The 24997-nt window shown below is 40.4% G+C and overlaps 1 protein-coding gene across 3 annotated transcripts in view; it reads left to right on the forward strand.

Annotated features, from left to right (window-relative positions):
- Positions 1-24997, forward strand: part of ATG5 (autophagy related 5) — a 229060-nt gene that overhangs the window by 75203 nt on the left and 128860 nt on the right. For all 3 annotated transcript variants that reach the window (XM_089665022.1, XM_089665037.1, XM_089665029.1), the window contains exon 6: positions 20255-20349. In XM_089665022.1, the coding sequence (XP_089521148.1) occupies positions 20255-20349 (95 nt within the window). The remainder of the gene's footprint in view (positions 1-20254; positions 20350-24997) is intronic.

Below are 24997 nucleotides of genomic sequence, written 5' to 3' on the forward strand. Positions count from 1 at the left end.
GCGACTGACATCTGCGGCGGCGATCCACGGGACAAATAGGGCGGCGGCGCGCCTCCTATTTGTTTACAAAACACACGTTTTAAAATGTGGTTTTGCCTGCGAGTGCCGCCCTGCCACCGTATATGTACAGTGGCTGGGCGGCATGCGGTTAATTCTGAACACAGCTACATCCCCAGTTATAAAAGGATGTGCACACTTTGTTTACTCTCCCCCTAAAAGATTTCAGTTTGTTGTTCAATTGAGTTGTACAGTTTATAGGTTACATTAAAGGTGGAAAAAGTTCTGAAGTGACTTATCTTTGTCTAATTTTTTTTACATCACAGAAACCTGACATTTTAACAGGGGTGTGTAGACTTTTTGTATCTACTGTGTATTCCTCCTTTTAGCAGACTATATTAAAGAATGAGTCAGGGGTTGGATTTTTTTTCTGACTGATCAGGGGCATGCATGATTAGAGTGTGTTGGACATGCTTACCTAGAATGGGTGCTATGGATATATGCCATAAGGACGATTTTTTTTTTTTGGCCCACGTATTTGTAGACTCAGTTGCAGGGAGATTGAGGGATTTGCAGAGGAATTTGCATGCACCAGACCAGTTCTTTCGTTCAAGTTAGAAGTTCTTGTGTAGATAGCCTGTGCCTTCCCATCTGTCTAAATGGCAATTTTATTATTTGACTTTAATTTATATTTAAGCTGAAGCTACACATACAGTATATCCTTTCAGTAACCTGCAATCACAGTTTCCCATTTGTATAATGAAGGAAAAAAGATGCCTACTTTCAATTGTTTTGTCTTAGCTGACACCCTGTAGGCTACTCTTCTATTGTGGTTTTATTGAAGATTGCTCTATTCAAGTTATTTGGTGATATAGTAACTCAACTGTATTTACATATGTTTTAGGTAATACTAATCCTGTTTAATTAACCTTGGCAAGGGTATATAAATTGCTATAAAATAGCAGTTCACACTGTCACTGAAAGCTTTGTTAGGGCATGCTGGTACTGAAACCTGTCTTACCATTATTGTTTTATCTGATGAGGTTTTGCCTTGGCAGCATGTCATCAGTGACACTGAAAACAGTGTTTGCCCCCAAAGGCATGTATGACTTCAAATCAATGTTCTGTTCTAAACACACTTGTTCATTTGCATAGTTTATGTATTTCTGAAAGCTGTTGCTCTTTTTACAAAGGCCTTTTGTTAGACTTTAGACAAAGCTACTATAACAGTCAGAAAGTTGTTTCTCAAGGCTAAACTCCACACATACGTATATAACATACACAAATGAATGCAGCTCTATATCCATAATTACACCATTAGATGTTTTTAATACAAACCGTGTGAATGTAGCTTAGCCTCAGCCCCTCTGCAGTCCACTGTGCAGCAGAGCTAGAAGAGGAAGAAGCAGCATAGGGAGTCGATCGGTTGTGCTGCATTGCTCAATGTACAAGCCGATAGGAGAAAAGATCAAAGAGATGAGTTCATCAGTATTACACTTCTCTTTTCACTGTCCATTCACAGGGTGAGGGATGGACAAGAGCCGTAAGTGTTTTTGAGCTGCAGCAGATAAAATCAGATTTCCTGCCCTGCCAGACTTGACTGTGCTGTGTGGCAGACCTGTATAAATCTAAAGACCGAATGGACAGAAATACAGTGCAAATCCTTTGGGTGGCAAAACAGCTTTCATCTGTGTATTTCAACTGTATATTTAGCTGTTTGCCTAGTGTTCATAGGAAATTTGTGCTGATATACATTGGCTGTCCTTTCTGATCTCTCCTTATGAAAATGTTAGTGAAGATGATGGCTTCTGATTTACTCAACCAAACAAGACACCTTCCCCCTATCAGAATGCACAACCATACATGCCATTGGCCACAAGCGCTGATGCAAATGCTTGGTTTGCAGCAGGACCGTTTTTTGACAGAAGCTCATGTTTAGACCAGCTTCAGTTGAACAGACAAAATTCATCCAGTTCCTGCTGAACCTGTTAAAATCAATAGTGTAGTGCTATATAAATCTCACTATAATGAGATATATAATATATATCTAATTTATAATCTATAAATACATATATACAAATGTTACCACACACAAAGTGCAAATTGTGCAGTATCAAAAAAAATTAAACCAATGAAATAATTCATATGTGAATCAATTTACAAATATCAAACATGAGAAATAGTTCAGTGCAAAAATGCTAATAAAGTGCTTATAAAACCACCAGGTGAACTATGGTTAAACCAATAAAAAAAAAGTTTCAAAAACATTAGTCATCAGAAATGATCATTTACTGTATTAGGCCTCATTCACACCATGGTGGAGAGACGTCAGTTTTTCTGTACATGTTCTCTATGTGCCCTGTTCACACCCCAACACTAATATCATGTACAGATTTTTTTTATGCACAGGAATCTGCAATCTGTATAAAACTCACTGAAATGTGCATAAAACAGTTATGTAAACTCATGCCTCTGCAAGGGAAATCTGTGTGGTTTACCCATGAGCACCCATTATGCACATATGGTGTGAAAAAATAAAGGTCAGCAGTTACAAAAACTGTAGCTGATGACTTTTACAAACCAGCCACTCACTCCCATCCCTTGATCTTGCAGTGTCTCCCCCGCAGCCTGGTTAATTGGCCGTCCTGTGTTCTTGGTGCCGGCATCTTCATTGTGGGCACCCGGCTGTGACAGCTTGCGGCTTCACAGCCGGGTGCCCACTGCGCATGCGTGAGTAGCGCTGTGCTTTCTGAATGGTCCCCTAGTCTTCTGGGACCTGTCACGTGTCCCAGAAGAGCTCTGCTTTAAAGCTTTCACCTTCCAGTGTCGCAATATTGCCCCTCATGGGTTCCAACACGTCCACTTCATGCAGTACAGCCTCAATTCTCTTACCAAATGTTGTGGACCATAAGGGTTAAATGGTCAAAAGCGCTTTAAAACAAAGTGCCTCCAGTGGTATTCGGAGCAATCACATCGATCAATAACCAATATTACCAGCAACCGACAAAGGGTTAAAAGGTGCAGACCATCGTGTAGTATATAAAAACCTGCTTTATCACAATATAGTATACACTTACAAGCCAAATCTTCATAACTGCATTAAGCAGTATCTGTCAAAACAGGCAGTTTCTCACACCAAACTCCTGCCGGCACCATGTGTGATTATGTCGTATTGTTGCCATGCCCAATGTGTTTCATCAGGAACATGGTCAGGGGACTGGCTAGGTTCCTGCTGAACCGGCTGAATTTTGTTACTTGTGTATCGGGCTTTAGTTATAGGAAACCTTGGCTCCAGGTATGTTGTGGGCTCTTCCCCTGCTATGGTTCTGTGTAAGCTTTGCTGTAAACTGGATGGGGATGAGAAGGGGGTTACAGATGCATGGTTTGTAAGGGTGCTGTGTGCTAGCCTATTGCATAGGCTGATAACCCTTTGTAAAGAAGGCATGTAAACAATAGCTAAACTTCTTTTTTTGTTAAGAGCTGTGAGAATGCCCATGCACAACTGGCTTTAGGCTCCATTGGAAGCAAGTGAAACAAAGCTGTATTTCTAAAATACATTAACCTCCACTTGTAGCGCATGTTACATCATCAGTAGTAATAAATGTGTGTACTTTTAGGGCTTAGGTGAAGATCAGATGTAAAGTGCTAGAATGTTTGAAAGTATTAACAGACCTTTCCTCCTTACTGTATTGGTTGATGCTGAATTTTGGCGTGTAGATATTTTGTATTCTCTTTTCCATCCAGGAAAAGACCCTCTCCAGGGTCTTTGTCACATGTGTTCCAGGCTATCCCTGTTGTTTAATCTGTTGCCACCTGTGTAACGTGTGAGGTGGCAAAAGGTTGGGTGATTTTACTCATATGATGCACGTATGTGTCACTGCGTGGCCAATGTTTCTGTGCTGTCAGAACACTCACAGAGACAGATCTTGGTCCCCCCTAATGACCAGTAGCCAGCGAGACCAGCTCCTCATCATGTGACTACTGTAACAGCCAGACACAGTGGTCACATGATGTCAGATCCTGCTCACCCTCCGGGAGTACTGACCCTATTAAAGGGACACTGGGGCTGGGCAGGAAGGGGTTAAAGAGTGCAATTACTCTAGATTTATGCAAAGCAAAATTAATGGGAGGAGTGACTCTTCACCTTCCTCCTCAATGCCTACCTGTTCAGAAAGGGCTGTAGGAGGTTTCACTCAGAAGAGTCTGAAAGCAAACAGCGTCTCCTATGCTCCCCACCTCCCTTCCCCTTTTGGAGAACATCTGATACTCTGTGAATCCATTGGGTGCACCCAGTGTGCAACAAAGTTTATATAAAAGTGCTAAAAATATATAAATTGTAAGCTTATAAACCTAATTACATTTAACCAAAGCCACTTTAGCTTTCTTTAATATGAATATAGGTCATAGAGGACAAAAGTAGATAGAATTACCTAGTTCTAAGTAGGGTCGTCTTGTTTTCAGAGATCCTGAAAGCTTTGCGGCATTTATTCATCAAGGTGCTAGAATAGTTCCTAAAGGAATTTTTCTCTTTGGTGACTCTATAGCATTACCATTACTCCACCAGACTGTGTTGCTATTGATGCAAGAAATTATGCATGGTGTCATGTTTTTTATGCCAGGTTCTTACCCATCTGAATGTGATTGAGGTACTCTCAGTTGTGGGCATATGTCCCTGAACACATACAGTGCTAAATGTGAATACCTTTCTGTACAACATCGCAGCACATTTCAGCTTGTCAAAAACTTTGAAAGGATTCAGGCAGCTAAGCTGAATGCTGCTCCTGCACATAGACTAAATGCCCAGTGTGTATGTGACCATACAAGTTGATTTCACAGACCTGCTGGTCACTGAATTTTATTATTTTTTATACAAATTTCTGTAAACTCTGGAGACCTGTAGTGCTGTAAGTTCCCGGGAGATCAGCACTTTTCTGAGATGCTTCATTTACCTAGTCTGGCACCAAGAATCAGATCATAAAGTCTCAAGGACCATGTACTGTCTGATTGTTTTATCAAATAACCACAGGCTAGCAGGCTTGGTGTTTCGAGCTACAGTCAAACAATTTGCTGTTTTTCTATTTGCTTTAAGAAACAGGTGTACTAATAAATGGACCACTGAATGTATATTTATGACAATATTTCAGTATCATGAAGTCTTCAGCACAATTCCTTTTTTATTTTTTCAGTAAAATCTACGACACAATATTCAGCTTCTTCATCTTCTTGTGAAATCCAGTCATAAAAAGTTCCCACTTCAGGTAACATTGAATCAACATGTTTCCCCAACAAGCTGGAGGCTGGCCAGATTATTGTAAAACACTTGCCAGAATTTATTGTTTGCAGTTTACTATCTTGGGCATAGAGACAGCTAGAATATTTCATATGTGCATTGCATTTATTAGTACAACTGGATGAGATCCATCTAAAACACAAGCTCCTCAAAATGCTTCATGTGGCTTGCCTTGGGTGGGAAAACATACCTTCAATTGGGTTTTTGTTTTTCAAATACACCTAATACAAGTTTGTGGTTGACGGCATTGCCGTTTTCAGAAGTCATGGATACTTTTGCCGGGTTAGGCAGTCTCAGTTGTTCATGCCACCTAGATCATTGAATATCCTTGTTCTACTATGAAACAATACTGCTCTTTCATCCATTGTTATTAGGCAGCTTGTGCTGTAACTGCTTTCTCCAATTAGACACGTCAATATTAAAGTTGCTGAAATTCTAATTAAATGTATCTTTTATTTAGCAAATTGTCTGTTTTGAAATTTAAATCTTTGTTATATATTTAAACAGATACAGTATACACTTCTTAGAATTCTAATTTGGCAGTGTATTAATATTATGACTTTTGTTGTACCCAAATGACTATTGTTCATAGACTTCTGTAGATTTTTCACAACTCTTAGTTGTTGGTTAGAATTAGAATTCTTTTTGGTTATATACCAATTTCTTGTTGAAACGGGCCATTAAGAGCTATTTCTTTAAGGGTACCTGTTAGACAACATTTTCTGGAAACCAAATGTTTTAAAACACTAGCTAATCCAATTATGTATTCATTGAAAATGAAAAAGAAATATATTCAAATATATTCTTTAAAAAAGATCAATAGCCTCTTCCCATAAGCAGTACGCATATATGTGGCCACACAAAGTGGGCCTTATTCCATGCTGCCACATATATTCTCTTTTTTGCCTGGCACTTGCTCGCTCACTCGGCCCCAGCACTATCACTGCACCGATTCTGGCCACATAGCAACATTCAGGAGCCAGTAGGACAGGCTCCCAATCATGTGATCACTGTGAAAGCTAGTTAAAAGGATCACATGATCAAAACGCCGATGAAACATCTCTGGCATTAATATTTCTTGAAGGGTTGACAGGAAGGAGTTAAACTTACTTTTCTGCATATGTACGCATAAAAAAAACTTTCTAGATATCACCTCACATAATCCTCTTCACAGAAGTAGTCAGATTGGGCAAGGGAAAGTCAGCACGTTCAGCCATTCAGAGATTTCTGTTGTGCACAGTGCTGGTCAACCTACCACTGTACATGCTTATAGAATGGGAAACGACAGTGATTCCCCCATAAAGTTGCTGCTGCTTAATTGTCCACTCAGCAGGATGAGAGAGAGGAAAGGAACTCAGGAAGCAGAACTTCAGCATCCCTTTTCTCCTATAGTGAACCACTAGATTATTTGTATTATAGTATAAATTATGGAAATTACATTTTTACATTATTAGTATCATACTATAAATGATCACATCCATCAACATATTTGAGACCAGAAGTGACCTCCTGTCTGTTTTGGTTCTTATTTTCTCTTGATGCTCCTGTTGTGTTCAGTGGCCTGCCCTGGCGTCTGTTACCCCCTACTACCATTTTACAATCAATGTGGCAACACATCGCACACCTTGAGATTACAAGCTGCCACTCTTTTCAAAATTTCAATATGCTTGGGACCCTCCCAAGTTGTGGTCAATGAGTGTTCTGTTGTGACATATTTATCTACCATATTCTGCAACCCAATCATCCTTCATGCTCACCCAGTCAACCAAATACCCCCGGTATTGGTGGATTGGTAAATATTTCTAACATACAGTCCTGTGAACTTGCCTCCCCACACCCATTATAACTACTCCATCTTTGTTATCTGACTTTCCACACTGTTCACAGTACTGCATGCACCCCTTTCAAGCTTGAAGCTTATACTTGGTTACATCCCTTTGCCCAGGGGTAAGCCCATAGTGTGGGTAAGGACATCTCAGGCTGAGAACCAATACGAACTGCTCCTCAATCTCATGGAAAGCTTTGGGAACTCTTGTCACTACTTCATTTAATCCCATTCAGCTGATTTACTTTACTCACTAAAATGGGAATCATATAGCCATACCCAGAAAATGTTTCGGAGGTCTTCAGTGAACGTCTTCACTAAAGCAGCTTTTTAATTATGGCTCATACATAAGGACTACCTCAAGGTCACGTATCCCAATATTAGCCCAATCTGTTTTGGACAGGATGACTGGGGAAGATAAATGCTGGATACCCCTAGCTCAACCTCTGATGCTCCTCACTGGCCTTGGTCAAAGTCTGTGTTGTCTCCGCCCCTTCAGGTGCTATAGTGATAGGGAGGCCCAGTTCTCCATTCTACAAAGTATAGTCTATATAAAGGAGATTTTTGTATTAATGAGTTGATATTGATACCCTCAAATGTCCTTGTAATTCCCTAGGACATGTTCAAGTTGCTTATACTGTTTGAGCTGTTATTGCATCAAGGCGGAGAGGGAGGGGGGCCCTGTGATAGTCCACCTGTAACTCAAACACACCTCCCCCAATTTACCTTCTTTCTTGTAAGCCTATGCAGGCCTCTCTCAACCTACCAATATTCAAGGGGCTTCCTTTTTCCTGCCCTGACTCCCTTATAAATGTAAATACACCCACTCTATATTACATAGTTCGTCTGGTTGAAAAAAATAGTCCATCCGGTTCAACCAATAAAAAGGAAAAAAAAAGATACAAACCCATATACAGTGGGGAAAATAATTATTTGATCCCCTGCCGATTTTGTAAGTTTGCTCACTTACAAAGAAATGAAGGGTCTACAATTTTTATCATAGGTGTATTTTAAATGATAGAGACAGAATATCAACCAAAAATCCAGAAATAATGCATGATACAAATGTTATAAATTGAGTTGCAGTTCAGTGAGTAAACAGTATTTGATCCCTTACCAACCAACAATAATTCTGGCTCCCACAGACTGACTATGTGCTCATGTGGTACACAGATTAGTCCTGTCAATTTTAAGAAGGTGCTCCTAACGATAACTTGTTATATGTATAGAAGACACCCATCTACAGAATCTCTTTCTTCCATTCAAGCCTCATCATCATGGGCAAAGAGCTGTCAAAGGACATCAGGGACAAGATTGTAGACCTGCACAAGGCTGGAATGGGCCACAAGACCATCAACAAGAAGCTTGGTGAGAAGGAGACAACTGTTGGAGCTATTATTCGCAAATGGAATAAATAAAAAAAAAACATCAATCACCCTATGTCTGGAGCTCCATGCAAGATTTCGCCTCATGGGGTAAGGATTATCATGATAAAAGTGAGGGATCAGTCCAGAACTACATGGGGAGGAGCTTGTAAATGATCTCAAGGCAGTTGGGACCACAGTCACGAAACATTGGTAACACAATGCGCCACCATGGATTGAAATCCAGCAGCGCCTGCAAGGTCCCCGTCCTCAAGAAGGCACATGTACAGGCCCATCTGAAGTTTGCTAGTGAACATCTAAATGATTCAGAGAAGCATTGGGTGAAAGTGCTGCGGTCACATAAGACCAAAGTCAAGCTCTTTAACGTTAATTCGACAAGCCACCTTTGGAGGGAGAAAAATGCTGACTATGACCCTAAGAACACCATCCCTACAGTCAAGCACAGAGGTGGAAACAATATGCTTTGGGGCTGTTTCTCTGCTAAAGGCAGAGGCTAACTTTGCCACATTGAGGGACCAGAGGATGGGGCCGTGTATTATAAAATCTTCGATGAGAACCTTCTTTCCTCAGCCAGAACACTGAAGATGGGTCGTGGCTAATATGTACCTAACACAGCACCTGGTGGTCTACAACTCATAAATCAGAAAAAGACCGTTGCTCTTCTCAAATGTGCTCTGTGCAAATGTCCACAGGCATACACATGTCTGGGGTGCATTAGTTTTTACCACCACCATCACTCGGAGCCCCCATATCCCCCTATCCACACCCAGATTGCCTCCTCTTTCCATCCCATGTCCTATCAAAGGAATTTCCCACCGTTTAACACTGGCTGTTCTCACCGCTAACCCTTCAAAACATAGTAGCTCCACATAAAGCTGTCTACACTGCCAGTAATCCCTACTAACCCTTTCACCTTCCCTTGGCCCCTACACTAAATCCCATCCCACCCCTTCAGATCATGCTCTCCTACCTAAATGAATACTCAAACTTTCCATAACTGACTTTACTATCCACCATTTGCCACACATGTCCACTAGACTGGCTTCTTATGGGGTCTTGGTTGGGCAGAGGTACAGACGTGCTCCTCTAATCTGAAATTGTAAAAAAAAGTCTATATAGGTTGTTCAAGATACCTCTGGGACAAAAAAAATCTTTTCTGTTCTTCTAAACCCATATGTTTTTGTCATTGTCTTTTCTATGATCTTCAACTCAATGTACCAACATTTTTCAATAAAGATTATCTTGGATGAAAATGCATTTTACTGGGGAGTTTTTATTTTATTGCGCTCCGTGTGTTCAGCTAAAAATCGCTGAGGGTTTAATACTACTTTTAAGGGTTCAGCGATCTTCCATTTAGAAGTTCATATCCTACAATATTCTTTTTTTTTTTTTTTTTTTTAATTTTGTGTTGTCTTAAGAAGTGAAAGTGCAAGTAAAATGTACCACCAAAGATTTGGAAACTACAGAAATGTGCTAAAGTATGTTTTTCACAAATCATAAAGTGTGAAAGCAAAACAGTGCTGATTCCACTGGCTCTGATAAGTGTATGTTAGTAAAGGTGGGGGGGAGGGGTTGAGTATATACATTTCATTTGTAGGTCAGTTTTTAAAGAAGTAGGGCCAAAGCTCTTTTGGCCCTACTTTTACTGGGGATCGCAGTAGTGCACTTCATTCTGCACTCCTATGACCCATATTCAGCCGACTGTGGACTAAAGTGCTCTGTCAGCTGACTTCACGCAGCCAGTCAAGACTCTAGAGAGATCCTGAATTTAGTGTCACTGAGAGCCTGAGCTAGCTGTTCCTGCCCCCTCCACAGCCCGGTGCTTTAGTGAGCATTGGAGGGGCAGAGCAGAGAGCTGTTGACTGACAGTTTTCTGCTCACTGGCTCTCTGCTCACGAGACTGAGAACCAAGTGATGTGATATATGACCGCTCAAATCTCCATCTTAGAGGAAGCGAGGGACAGATGCAGAATCGGACTGATGCTGCATCCACCTAGCTGAGTATGTATGTTTTTTTGTTTGTTTTTTTTGTTTGTTTTTTTTCAATCTAAAACTTCTTTTTTAAAGATTCCAATAGAAATTAGATTGCTGCCCAATCTTACTAAAACTGTCAGAATCCAAATTTAACAATGAGTTGCCCATAGGTTATTGGATATTTTTGAATGATATCTATCTGTCCCTCTGAGTATTATGTAATTTAGTCAGAGTGTGCATTGTTTTTAGAATGAGGTTTTAACACTTACCTAATTTATGATATCTGTGGGTTACCAAGGAGTCTAGTAATGAAGATAATTTTAAATTGATATACTTTTTAAGCTGTGACATTATATTGTAAAGCCCTGAGCAAACTGTTGGCGCTATATAAATCCTGTATAATAATAATAATCTCTCATAATAGGGACCACCGTGGTTAAAGCTAATCGACGTGCTGCTTTATCTATTTTCTATCAGCAGAGAACAGGTTGGGCGAACTTTCCCAGCCTTCAAAGTTATTATTATACAGTATTTATATAGCGCCAAAAAGTTTGCTCAGCGCTGTACATTAGAGTGGGAGACAGTACATTAGACAATACAGTAACAGTACAATACACGAGGGGTTCGAGGGCCCTGCTCCTTGGAGCTTACAATCTAGGAGGGAGGGGATGGTGGTACAGGAGGAAATGGCTGTGGGGGATGGAGTGGTAGGAGGAGTGGAGGAGATCAGCAGTTAGGTGAGGGTGGGGTAGGCTTCCCTGAAGAGGTGGGTTTTCAGGGTGCACCTAAAGGTGAGGAGGGTAGGTGACAGTCTGATAGATTGGGGTAGTGAGTTCCAAAGGATGGGGGAAGCCCTGGAGTCGGGCATGGGAGGAGGAGACCAGGGAGCTAGAGAGTAGGAGGTCTTGTGAGCGAAGAGTACGTGTTGAGTGGTATTTGGATATCAGGTCAGTGAGGTAGTTTGGGGCAGTATTATTAATAGCTTTGTACGTCAGTGTTAGTAATTTGAATTTTATGCATTGGGCAATCAGAAGCCAGTGGAGGGAATGACAGAGGGGGGTGGCGGATACAGAGCGGTTGGTAAGGTGGATGAGTCTGGCTACAGAGTTCAGGATAGACTGAAGCGGGGAGAGTCTGATGAGGTAAGCCGGTGAGGAGGGAGTTATAGTAGTCAAGTCGTGAGATAACAAGGGAGTGAATGAGTTGCTTTGTAGTTTCTGGGGTTAGGAACGAGCGTATTTTGGAGATGTTGCAGAGGTGGAGCCTGCATGAATTATGAACTATGCATGAAATGCATAGTTGTTTTTTTGTCAGCTGCAAGCTTTTGTTTGCAATAGTTTTCATGTTATAGTGTTCAGAATATTTGATCAATGCATGTCTGCACTAAGTACAGGGCTGTAAACCTTTGCTGTACATAGTTCCAAGACCTGTGGGGTAATTTCTTGCTGTTTTATGTTACATTGGTCTTAGTGATTAGGCTAAATCTGTTTAGGGAGTAAAAGAACTGAAGACATATTCACTGTTGGATGACAAGCACCATAAACGTGCCTCATTTTCCTCTTCTGTGAGAGAAACAGCCCTGCCTGTACTTTGGACCTTGTGGGATTTCCCACAGTATTTAAAAACCCACCAGCTAAAAATTAACATTTTTTAATGCTCACAATCCCTATACTTCTTTCTTTCTTGCTTAGGCAAGAATATGTATGCTATACTGTCCGCAGGCTCCTGAGATATCAATGTCATATATCTTGCTCAGATGATGGCTTCTACATCATCCAGGCATGCAGTTTGAGTAATTTATTTGTGCGTAAATTGCCAAGAGCCGCCAAGAATTGATGGAAGTTCCTTTATGACAAAAGAAGTTTGCCTGGTGCTGGTGCCTGATGCCCAGCGTTGATGATTTTACATGCTTTCCTCACAATGTAGGTTAACATCAAGGATGGCTTTACACTTTTAGGCTTCGTTTATGCAGTCGTAAAAATTTTACAGATGTTATTACATGTGTTTTCTAGGAGAAAAGTTCCTGCATATTGATCAATAAAGTACTACAGTATAGATGCACATGCATACATAGTGACTTAATTTATGCATTTACAAATGGAACATGCAGTGCATGTTTGCACACCTGTATGAATGGCTCCATTGAAAACAATGCAGCTGCATTCAGATCAGTAATTAACCTGGAAGGTTTCCCCCCTTCCTGACCAGGCCATTTTTTTTTTGCTATCTGGCGCTGCACTATTTCAACTGGTAATTCTGCGGTCATGTAACGCTGTACCCAAACAAAATATTATTTTTTTTACAAAAACAGGGTTTTTTTATTGTAAAAGGAAGTATAAAACATTATAACAGGTACATAATACAAGCATTTGACTTTTTGACATGAAAGTTATGGTACAGAACAAATGAGTAGAAACAATATATTGCACAACATCCAATGTAGGGCAAGAGGAAAGGAGGAGCAAAACGATCTGCACAAGAAAATCAGTTCAATATTGCCGCAATAGAATTAGTGTGATGAAAGAATCCAGGGGTGAAATAAGCAGAAACCAGTTATCCAGGAAAATAGAAAAGGGAAAAAAAAGGGGGAGGGGAGGGAGAAAGAAAAGAGCACCAGAGAGAGGAAAAAGGGTGGAAAAGAAGGGCGATGCTACCATAAGTCCCCACTCCAAAATCCCAGTAGAGAATAATGGGTCACCACAATCTCTCAGTGAGACATCCAGGGGAGCCATACCATATCATATTTCCATTGACTGTCCCTATTGATATAGGTAAGCTTGTACATTGGAAGGGCTGCATCCACAGCCATTTCCCAGGATGACGTCACCAGGGGATCCCCAGAATTCCACTGTAACAGAATCTCTCTTTTGGCATAATAAAAGAGGTAGGATATCAACAACTTCAGATGGTGGGATTGTTGCACATCATTATGAAGTCCCAACAATGCTAAGGCAGGTGAGAGGGTCAAGCACAACTGAAGCCGTACATTAATTAGGTCAAAAACATCAGACCAAAATAATACAATTCTAGGACACGTCCAAAACATATGTAGAAAGGTACTGGGATGTAACCTACAATGAGAACTGGTAGGGTCCCGCTTTGGATATATCTGAGAGAGCCTCAAGGGGGTAAAAGTAAACCCTATGTAAAAATTTGACCTGCATGAGTTATTCCTGAAGGAGATAACGAACTTCGGACCCTGTTCCAGAGCCTCTGCCCAATCCTCCTCATCCAGAGAAGGAATATCTTCTTTCCATATAGCTCATAATTTCTCAACCTTAGGGGAATTAACACCAAACAATGTTCTATAGAGAGCAGACAGTGGTTTGTGGACGTCCTCCTGAGTCAACAACTCCTCGACAGAGTCCCGCTGAAGGATAGGTGGGTGCAGGAATTGGGCCCTGGCTGCATGTCACAGTTGGAAATAAGGGAAGAACATCTTTTGAGGGAGACAGAACTTCTGGAAAAGTTGAGAGAATGTTAATAGCATCCCAGAGGGCATAATATCCGCCAGGGTTCTAATACCATACCTGGCCCAAGGTGCGGGTCTGGGATGGAGCGGAAATGAGAGAGTGTAGGATTCCCCCAAAGAGGTTGGGCTGGGGAGATATGGATAGGTTGAAGGAAACGTCTATCCAAAATCCAAATTCGTAAAGTAGCCTGCGTCGATCCAGGAATGGTGTCATAAGCCCTGCGTCACTGATATGGGATAACATGGAGATCTGCTAAAGATCCCAAACAGACTGCCTCCAAGCAGACGGCAGTATTGGTGGGGGTTGATCAGGGATTTTTTTTTGTACACTTTGAATGGCAGGTGCAATATAGATCATTGCACCTGCAATGCAGTGCTTGCTTTGAACTGTCATGAATGGGTAAGTTCATGAATCATGACCATTCGAAATACTATTGATTTCTGATTGGCTACAGCTAATCACGTAGTACAGGGTGCTGTGCTTGGCCCATATACCAAGTGAGAACTGTGGGCCAATCACAGCTCACCAGGAAGGGAAGAAAAGCTGTTATGAATCAGATTGATTCATAACAGCTTTGCTAACATTGTGATCATGTGATTGCTATGCGATCACATGATCAGCGGGTCCAGTTACCAGGATCCGCTGCACCCCCGTGTTAGTACAGCCAGAGCGACATTCCAGTACGTTGCTCTACCTGTAAATGCCAAGTACTGTGGGCAGTCAGAAAGTGGTTTAAAGACACTTGTTGATGCTTTTTTTTTTTTACAGCCGTGTGAATGAAGCCTTAGCCCTGGTTCACACTGAATATGGCATTGAAATTCCGCTACTTCACTTGAAGTAACGCAGTTTCAAAGCTGCTGGTCAGTGCAATTTCATGTGCGGCTTGCCTGACATCTGTGCACAATTATACAGAGATGTCTTTGCAAGTCGCACTTAAAATCAGCAGAAATAGTGCAGAAACCTTTTTTCAAAATCAGTGCCATACCGCAAAGTTGGAGTCACACCGATTTGAACGGTTCCATAGGGTGCAACTTGTCAAATTGCATGACAAATCACATTGATGTGAATGAGGGCTTAAGGTTTAAGTTCGTATTGGGGGTTAGATAAAAAGTGGGCTATGTTTAAAATTAAGGAGGGTTAAGATTAAAGGCTAGTTTGGCTATAAGGGGGCTTTTTATATGCATTCCCTAGGTTTTTAATGCGGTCTGTGACTCCTTTGGAAAGATACACCTCTCTACTTGTCCTAGTGGCCATTATTACCTGTCAGAAAAAAAGGGATATCCAAAATTATCTTCCAATATACAAGAAGGTTTGTTTTACTGCTCTTTCCCCTTTCTATATAAAAAAGTGTCACTTTAACACAAAAGTAGGAACAAGTGAGAGACAGGTTTGCAGTAGCATTTACCATTAACTGTACATTGGTGATTTCCTGTGCATGGGAACTGGAACATCATTGTCCCAGGCCCTACTCTGGCATCTTACAGAAAAGTGAAAGAGAAAGTGTTTATTGCTTTGCACATTCGGCATAAGCATTGTATAAAAACTTTGCTAGCAGACAGGCTAAGCATTTTTTTTTAGCATAAGAGGCATACAAATTCTCTACCCTAATCAAAAACTCTGCATACAAGCTTTTTTAAATTTGTAACATAAATACTTTAGTTGCGCTTTAAGCCAAGTGTCTCAGTTAAATTGTTGGTGGTCAGCATTAGGAGCATTGGTTGAGATGAAGCAACTAGATTAAATGGAATTGTTTTCCCTAAAATTAATTTTCACATTTTTAGTTACAGTTGTCTCTATACACCAAAACATGAGGGGAAAAGTTCTATGTTTAGCAGTGATATTAATAACATATGTTGCATAGGCTTTTGTTTTTCTTTAGAATAAAGTAAAGATGCTTTTCCCTCTGATATGTAATTGTCTTGTTGCTTTACCTTCACTGTGTACTTTCAGGAATTATGACGGTGTAATGTGGAAAATATCTCCACTAGAGTCATCCAGAACTGCAGTCATCATTTAGTATTTACATAATTTGCTTTTGATGCGGTTGCTTTTTTGTGGAGGGGGGTTGCATTTACAGATTTTGTTTGAAGGCAGAAGCCAAATGTGGCATTGCCTCCTTCAAATGAAAGGAGGCCTAGTGAATGTCAGTGTGTCTCGTGATGTCATGTAACCAATAACTTTTTTTATTTTGAATTGGAAAAACTTTCTTGTGACTGGCTAGCCATGCTCTAATTTTTATTTCTCGCTTTGTTTGGGGATTTTTAGGAATTTTTTTTTGTTATCTCATGTAATCCAGTCAGGTGATTTTTGCATAAAAGGATGCTTTCTCTGCTGGTGCCTTAATGTCTTATGCCATAACTTGGCTTTGGTTCTCAACTGAAAAAAGTACTTTGGTGCATAAAACAAAGCAGAGAGCATTTTTCTGTTGCTCATAGTTACCAAATTCTCTTTTAGGTTTCCGGTGCAATTTGGCAAAATAAACCTAAGATTCTAAATCCAAAAGTCAAAAAGAAAATACTTTATGTGTTAGGTCTGCTGTGTTTTTAGTGTCAGTAGGTTTTTGTTGAAGATTTTCAAAATATCCAGCATAAAAAAGAACGAAAAGCCATACATGATATACAGTCAGGTCCATAAATATTGGGACATCGACACAATTCTAACATTTTTGGCTCTATACACCACCACAATGGATTTGAAATGAAACGAACAAGATGTGCTTTAACTGCAGACTGTCAGCTTTAATTTGAGGGTATTTACATCCAAATCAGGTGAACGGTGTAGGAATTACAACAGTTTGCATATGTGCCTCCCACTTCTTAAGGGACCAAAAGTAATGGGACAGAATAATAATCATAAATCAAACTTTCACTTTTTAATACTTGGCTGCAAATCCTTTGCAGTCAATTACAGCCTGAAGTCTGGAACGCATAGACATCACCAGACGCTGGGTTTCATCCCTGGTGATGCTCTGCCAGGCCTCTACTGCAACTGTCTTCAGTTCCTGCTTGTTCTTGGGGCATTTTCCCTTCAGTTTTGTCTTCAGCAAGTGAAATGCATGCTCAATCGGATTCCGGTCAGGTGATTGACTTGGCCATTGCATAACATTCCACTTCTTTCCCTTAAAAAACTCTTTGGTTGCTTTTGCAGTATGCTTTGGGTCATTGTCCATCTGCACTGTGAAGCGGCGTCCAATGAGTTGTGAAGCATTTGGCTGAATATGAGCAGATAATATTGCCCGAAACACTTCAGAATTCATCCTGCTGCTTTTGTCAGCAGTCACATCATCAATAAATACAAGAGAACCAGTTCCATTGGCAGCCATACATGCCCATGCCATGACACTACCACCACCATGCTTCACTGATGAGGTGGTATGCTTAGGATCATGAGCAGTTCCTTTCCTTCTCCATACTCTTCTCTTCCCATCACTCTGGTACAAGTTGATCTTGGTCTCACCTGTCCATAGGATGTTGTTCAAGAACTGTGAAGGCTTTTTTAGATGTCCTTTGGCAAACTCTAATCTGGCCTTCCTGTTTTTGAGGCTCACCAATGGTTTCCATCTTGTGGTGAACCCTCTGTATTCACTCTGGTGAAGTCTTCTCTTGATTGTTGACTTTGGCACACATACACCTACCTCCTGGAGAGTGTTCTTGATCTGGCCAGCTGTTGTGAAGGGTGTTTTCTTCACCAGGGAAAGAATTCTTCGGTCATCCACCACAGTTGTTTTCCGTGGTCTTCCGGGTCTTTTGGTGTTGCTGAGCTCACCGGTGCGTTCCTTCTTTTTAAGAATGTTCCAAACAGTTGTTTTGGCCATGCCTAATGTTTTTGCTATCTCTCGGATGGGTTTGTTTTGTTTTTTCAGCCTAATGATGGCTTGCTTCACTGATACTGACAGCTTATTGGATCTCATCTTGAGAGTTGACAGCAACAGATTCCAAATGCAAATAGCACACTTGAAATGAACTCTGGACCTTTTATCTGCTCATTGTAATTGGGATAATGAGAGAATAACACACACCTGGCCATGGAACAGCTGAGAAGCCAATTGTCCCATTACTTTTGGTCCCTTAAGAAGTGGGAGGCACATATTCAAACTGTTGTAATTCCTACACCGTTCACCTGATTTGGATGTAAATACCCTCAAATTAAAGCTGACAGTCTGCAGTTAAAGCACATCTTGTTCGTTTTATTTCAAATCCATTGTGGTGGTGTATAGAGCCAAAAATGTTAGAATTGTGTAGATGTCCCAATATTTATGGACCTGACTATATGTCACACAATATCATCTGTACAAACATATAGCAAGGGAAGAAACAAAAAGACCTTTAGAAAGGGTATCTACAAAGGCATAATACACAAATGTGACATAAGAACCATCACATGTCAAAAATGTTGAACAGTATTATTAATCGGAGAGTGGGGATAAGTCCCATCCCCTCATAGGACAGTCCCAGCAAACTTTACGTTTCAGTAGTTAAGCCAAAAACTTCCAATGTAAAGTAAGATTCTATAATATCAGCACGTAGACAGAAGAATAAAGAGAAAGAACATAGAAATGAGAAAAGGATCAGATATCCAACCGAAATTCCCCTCTTTGCACTGCGTGCACTAGTCATGAAGGTAATACCTCTAAATAGTGAAGCCCTGGGTCCCAAATCTTCTCAAACCTGGACTGTTTGTCCTGAGGCAGACTCAGCATTTTCTCATTCAATATAATCTCTGTGAGTTTCTGCTTCATGACAGCTACCACCAGGGACTTCCAGGCAGTTGCTATGACAATTTTAGCAGCCAAGCACACATATAAGATCAGGATTTGCGTATGCTTAATGACTTTAAGGACAGACTCATTCAAAAGTGCAACCTGTGCCTTCTTGGGTATGTTTATCATGGTGACTGAGTAAATTAAAGTGTGCACCCTAGTCCTAAACCTCTGTACCTTGGGACATGTCCACCACGTGTGAAACATGGTTCTCTCCTGGCCACAGCCTCTAAAATATCCTGAGGGGGCTCCCAGATCCATCCTGGACAATCAGGCCAGGACCAAATACCATGGGGCATAACCTTATAGTTAGCCTCGATCAATTGTACATCTAAAATTCTTTTATGGATCCTGGCCGTCCAAGCATTCCAGTCGTCCTCAGGGATATTGGTTTCCTAGTCTCTCTTCCAGGTCAACTGATATGAGAGTTTAGTGGGGGAGGCAACAAACCGTTTGTATAAGAGTGATATATTGCCCCTCTGTGCTCCTACTGAGAAGAATCTATTATCAAAAGCAGTCTGTACGATAATATCAGCCATCTGCCTCTAGAGTTTTGTAAGGAAATGTGTGATTTGATAAAAGCGAAAGGATTCACTTTGTAGCATTTGAAGCTGTTGGGAAAAGTAAGAAACTTTGTGGATGCCTTTATTATGCAGGAAGTGACCGATGCAGTATAGGCCCTTATCTATCCACCAATGGAATGGGAGAGGCTGTAGTCAGAGAGGAAACTCCAGGTTGTAAAATATGGGGGCCACCAAGGTGTGAAGTGAGCACTCAGGAAATTATTTACACAAGGAATCCCATAGACACAATGAATGAGACAAAAAGGGGCATAATATGGCGCAACAAGTTTTTAGGGGAATCCACATTACTAAATCTATAGGGAGGGGCTTACAGGCCTGGGTTTTTAAATTCCAAGTCCAATCTGGCATGTATGTATCCGAATACAGTTGGCATAACTGCTCCGCTGCCCTGTAATATTTACGAAAATCCCCTAAACCCTCTGCCTTTTTTGGGTTTTCTAATATACCTAATAAAGAGGCCAGTGAATGTATGTGAAAGCTACTCTCAGTGATGCCCCCTTTTCTTCTACATATTTTACAGGTTGTGTCCTCTCTGTGTTGACATATTGCTTTGGGAGTAGCTGCTTTTAGGGGAGTCCTTATATGAAACCCTCTAGACATTCTGGATTGGTACCTTTAAGCTCCCTTACAATTGTAAGGTGGGATTTTGCAATTGAGCACTAATGGCTGTATTTTTAATATTCTTCGGAAGCCAAAGTGGAAATCCCAGCTTTTGTACTGGGGAGATTTCTCCTCGCTTTCTATCTGAAATTCATGATACGAAGGAGTGTGCTTCTCTAGTGAAACTTAGATAGATCTTCATTACTGACAGGGGTTCTATGTTCACTCCTAACTCTTTCCCATCTAAACACACAAGCAAAATGTTTTGACTGGAGTCCTACTTCTTGTTCTGAATGTACTATATAACATATATAATTCTTGGTTAGTTCTGCTCAGAAACTTAACTTTATTTGTTAATTTGTTCCAGATAAATTTGACCAATTTTGGGCCATAAACCGAAAGCTTATGGAGTATTCTACAGAAGAAGGGGGATTTCGGTACATACCTTTTCGGATATACCTGGTAAGTAATAATTAAAACATTTTAGATATAATTATAAGGGGATTAGAGGCAACAAATTCTTAAACAAATAATTATATACAGTCAGGTCCATAAATATTGGGACATCGACACAATTCTAAAATTTTTGGCTCTATACACCACCACAATGAATTTGAAATGAAACAAACAAGATGTGCTTTAACTGCAGACTGTCAGCTTTAATTTGAGGGTATTTACATCCAAATCAGGTGAACGGTGTAGGAATTACAACAGTTTGCATATGTGTCTCCCACTTGTTAAGGGACCAAAAGTAATGGGACAGAATAATAATCATAAATCAAACTTTCACTTTTTAATACTTGGTTGGAAATCCTTTGCAGTCAATTACAGCCTGAAGTCTGGAACGCATAGACATCACCAGACGCTGGGTTTCATCCCTGGTGAAGCTCTGCCAGGCCTCTACTGCAACAGTCTTCAGTTCCTGCTTGTTCTTGGGGCATTTTCCCTTCAGTTTTGTCTTCAGCAAGTGAAATGCATGCTCAATCGGATTCAGGTCAGGTGATTGACTTGGCCATTGCATAACATTCCACTTCTTTCCCTTAAAAAACTCTTTGGTTGCTTTTGCAGTATGCTTTGGGTCATTGTCCATCTGCACTGTGAAGCGGCGTCCAATGAGTTGTGAAGCATTTGGCTGAATATGAGCAGATAATATTGCCCGAAACACTTCAGAATTCATCCTGCTGCTTTTGTCAGCAGTCACATCATCAATAAATACAAGAGAACCAGTTCCATTGACAGCCACACATGCCCACGCCATGACACTACCACCACCATGCTTCACTGATGAGGTGGTATGCTTAGGATCATGAGCAGTTCCTTTCCTTCTCCATACTCTTCTCTTCCCATCACTCTGGTACAAGTTGATCTCGGTCTCATCTGTCCATAGGATGTTGTTCCAGAACTGTGAAGGCTTTTTTAGATGTCGTTTGGCAAACTCTAATCTGGCCTTCCTGTTTTTGAGGCTCACCAAAGGTTTCCATCTTGTGGTGAACCCTCTGTATTCACTCTGGTGAAGTCTCCTCTTGATTGTTGACTTTGACACACATACACCTACCTCCTGGAGAGTGTTCTTGATCTGGCCAACTGTTGTGAAGGGTGTTTTCTTCACCAGGGAAAGAATTCTTTGGTCATCCACCACAGTTGTTTTCCGTGGTCTTCCAGGTCTTTTGGTGTTGCTGAGCTCACCGGTGCGTTCCTTCTTTTTAAGAATGTTCCAAACAGTTGTTTTGGCCACGCCTAATGTTTTTGCTATCTCTCTGATGGGTTTGTTTTGTTTTTTCAGCCTAATGATGGCTTGCTTCAATGATAGTGATAGCTCTTTGGATCTCATCTTGAGAGTTGACAGCAGCAGATTCCAAATGCAAATAGCACACTTAAAATTAACCCTGGACCTTTTATCTGCTCATTGTAATTGGGATAAGGAGGGAATAACACACACCTGGCCATGGAACAGCTGAGAAGCCAATTGTCCCATTACTTTTGGTCCCTTCACAAGTGGGAGGCACATATGCAAACTGTTGTAATTCCTACACCGTTCACCTGATTTTGATGTAAATGCCCTCAAATTAAAGCTGACAGTCTGCAGTTAAAGCAAATCTTGTTTGTTTAATTTCAAATCCATTGTGGTGGTGTATAGAGCCAAAAATGTTAGAATTGTGTCGATGTCCCAATATTTATGGACCTGACTGTATAAGCCTCCAAAAAAATTCACATTTCTTGCCTGGCCAGAAAGATTTTAAAATGAGGAAGAATGAAAAGGAAAGGTCTTTATACCCACTTCAGCCTCAACTTCTCTGTATACACCCGATTCATGAAGCAAAAAATAAATCTTGCATACACATTGCATGGATAAAGCGGTAGATCTCTGCAAACTAGTGTCTCCAAATAAGTCCCATTCGTAGAAAATGTGTACACAGCACGCTCTGGGCCTTAAGGAAGGATGTTTATGCCTGTTGAACCTTTCTGACCAGTTAATTATAAGCTATCTACATAGAATATCTGTCCTGCTATTGTGTTCTATTTGAGTATGAATGTGTATTATTTTCCAGTATTGATATAATGGAGAAAAGCAGCAACCATGTATACTGCAATGCAATTTGCTAGACTTTTGTCCTGCTTGCTGTATGTATGCTTGCTTTGCATTGCTCTGTATGTTATGTATCGCATACAGTGCATTCATAAAGTGTTCAAATTTGCAAACATTTCTACAGAAACAATTGAGTACTGTCCGTGATACTTTTTTTATTTGCAAACATTTCTAAAATTATTTTTTCACTTTGTCATTATGGGTGCTGAGTGTAGATTAATGAGAAAAAAAATTAAATAAAAAACTATTATCCAGCGGCAACATTGCAAAATGTGAAAAGGGTTTGAATACTTTAGAAATGCACTGTGTATATGAACACAAATTTTGACATCTATTGAAATGGTGAATACTTGGTGAAGTGTCGACTGAGAAACCACTTGTGCTTTATTGCTCAGTGATATGAGAATGCTGGTATTTCAGCTGTGGTTTGCTTGAACCATATATATGTCGCCTTTGCAGTTATTTGGCTAAACTCTCAGCCTTCCTGCATTATATGCTTGCTGTACAACTGTGTCATACATACTTGATCTACTGACAGGACTACTCTGGAGACACTTTAATGCAGAGAGTCACCTAAAATATATGTTCTATCTCAGCCTTGTGTTTGCAAGAACCCTCTAAGTTATACATTTTTTCTTTTTTTGCTTCATGCAGTAGTCCTTGTGTCTATTTATTTTTGGGTGGTTTCTTGGAAATGCCCTAAGCTTTAAAAAACATCAGCTGGCCATTCCTGTTCGACTCTTCTCTAGTTGCTAGAAACGAATAATCCCATTCAAGAAGTGTAGGACATTACATTCAAATCTCTCCTTGAAATGGGCAAATCACACCAGGTGTACTACAAATCAAAGCCTTTCTGCTGCATTCCAAGACTTTAGGCTCGCAGCAATAGATGACTGATTTTATGCCCCTTGGATCTGCAGATTGCAGAACTGTTTGCTACAGATATAGAAATAAATCATATTTTTATTCCCTGCGTATCAGTAGGTATCTCTCTTCTACCAGAAATGTTGAATATTGCTTGTATACATGGTTTTACTAGCTGATGGTTTTGGAGGTTACATGAGGCTGTGATATATAAATCCTCAACAGCTGCAGATTTGTAGAGTTGCATAAATTGCCTTTCTCATGTATGTGTGGTACCCAATTACTCTAAAGTGTGTTCCTTTGGCAAGGGGATGAGGACTTTAGATGTAAGTTTGACACAAATGCCTAACGTCAAAATAACTAGTCATTGTGAAACTAATGATTAATTGGGAACGGAAATTACAGCTGTTACCATGAATGTTACCTGATGTATAAGCAGTTACCAAAGTGCGTTATTAAGCCTTAAAAGGATTATTTCTAAATAATTTGTGCTTTTCTTCTGTCAACAACCAACTCTGTTTTGTGCTTAGTTGTAAACCACCTTATAAAAAACTCTAGATAACTTTCTAGATATAATGGCATTTATCAGTATTGGTTTTTTTTCCTTTCACTGTCTTTTCTGAGCATTGTATTACAAGATCCACCTCTGTCAAAATAATAAATATTTCTTAAAGTGGTTATAAACCCTCATATATACCCAGTGAAGTGACTGGCCTCAGCTGATACACAGTGATGAAACAAATTCTCCTACATAAGTTGTACCTGTTTATCGGCAGTTTTCTTGTCTACATCCATTCAAAGGGCAGAATATATGAAGCTTGTCTGAGCCATCAGAAAAAATGGTAGGAGAGCTGAAATTACATACTGCAGAGTTAAGTGTGGAGAGCTCTGAGAGATGATTGGAGGGAAAGGACCCCTCTCCTTCACACAGCTCACAGGAAAAGAGCAGAGGTTGTCAATCACAGCCTGTGTGATGGAGCTCCCTCCCTTGTCACCATTTTTTTCTTGGTGTCAGGAAAACTTGTCAGAAGTGACTCATGCTGATAGCAGAGGAATGAGGCAGCAGACAGCAGTGATACTTAGTGCTCTAGATTGAGAAACCTACACACTATAGTGGGATATGCTTTGTTCTTTTTCATGTCTGAGGTTTACATTGAAGTTTTTTCCACTGAATGCAGCACTCAGAGATACCTATGGTTTTAAAAAGCCACTCAGTTTATTACTGAGAGCAGATAACAATATTGACTCTCCAAAGGACACTGCAATGTTTATTTGTAATTCCTGTAGACCAGAGCAGGGAGCTGATTTTCTGTTTCTGCATAGCACTGCAAAGAACATTTCATGATTCGAGGAGAATGCATTCAGATGACCTTGTTTCCTCAGATGTGACCAGTTTCTCCTTGGAATTTTACCCCCATTCGTTAAAATGAATTGAGCTTGTTTAAGAGTCCCAAAGCAATCAATGTATAGAACACATTTGTTACGCACAACCCTGTGCTTTCTAAATATGCTAAAAGAGTTTTGTTCTTTAAAGATGTATTCCAGTCATGGCATTTTTACATGGTTACATTGGTCCAACTTGTATATACCATAGCCATGGGATCCCCCTAGAAGCTGGAAATCACTGAATTAGAAACCGCTAGTCCAGTGATCTCCACT

The sequence above is a fragment of the Staurois parvus genome, unplaced genomic scaffold (genome assembly GCF_062004578.1).
Source record: "Staurois parvus isolate SC_StPar_1 unplaced genomic scaffold, SC_StPar_1.0 ptg000048l, whole genome shotgun sequence".
NCBI lineage: Eukaryota > Metazoa > Chordata > Amphibia > Anura > Ranidae > Staurois > Staurois parvus.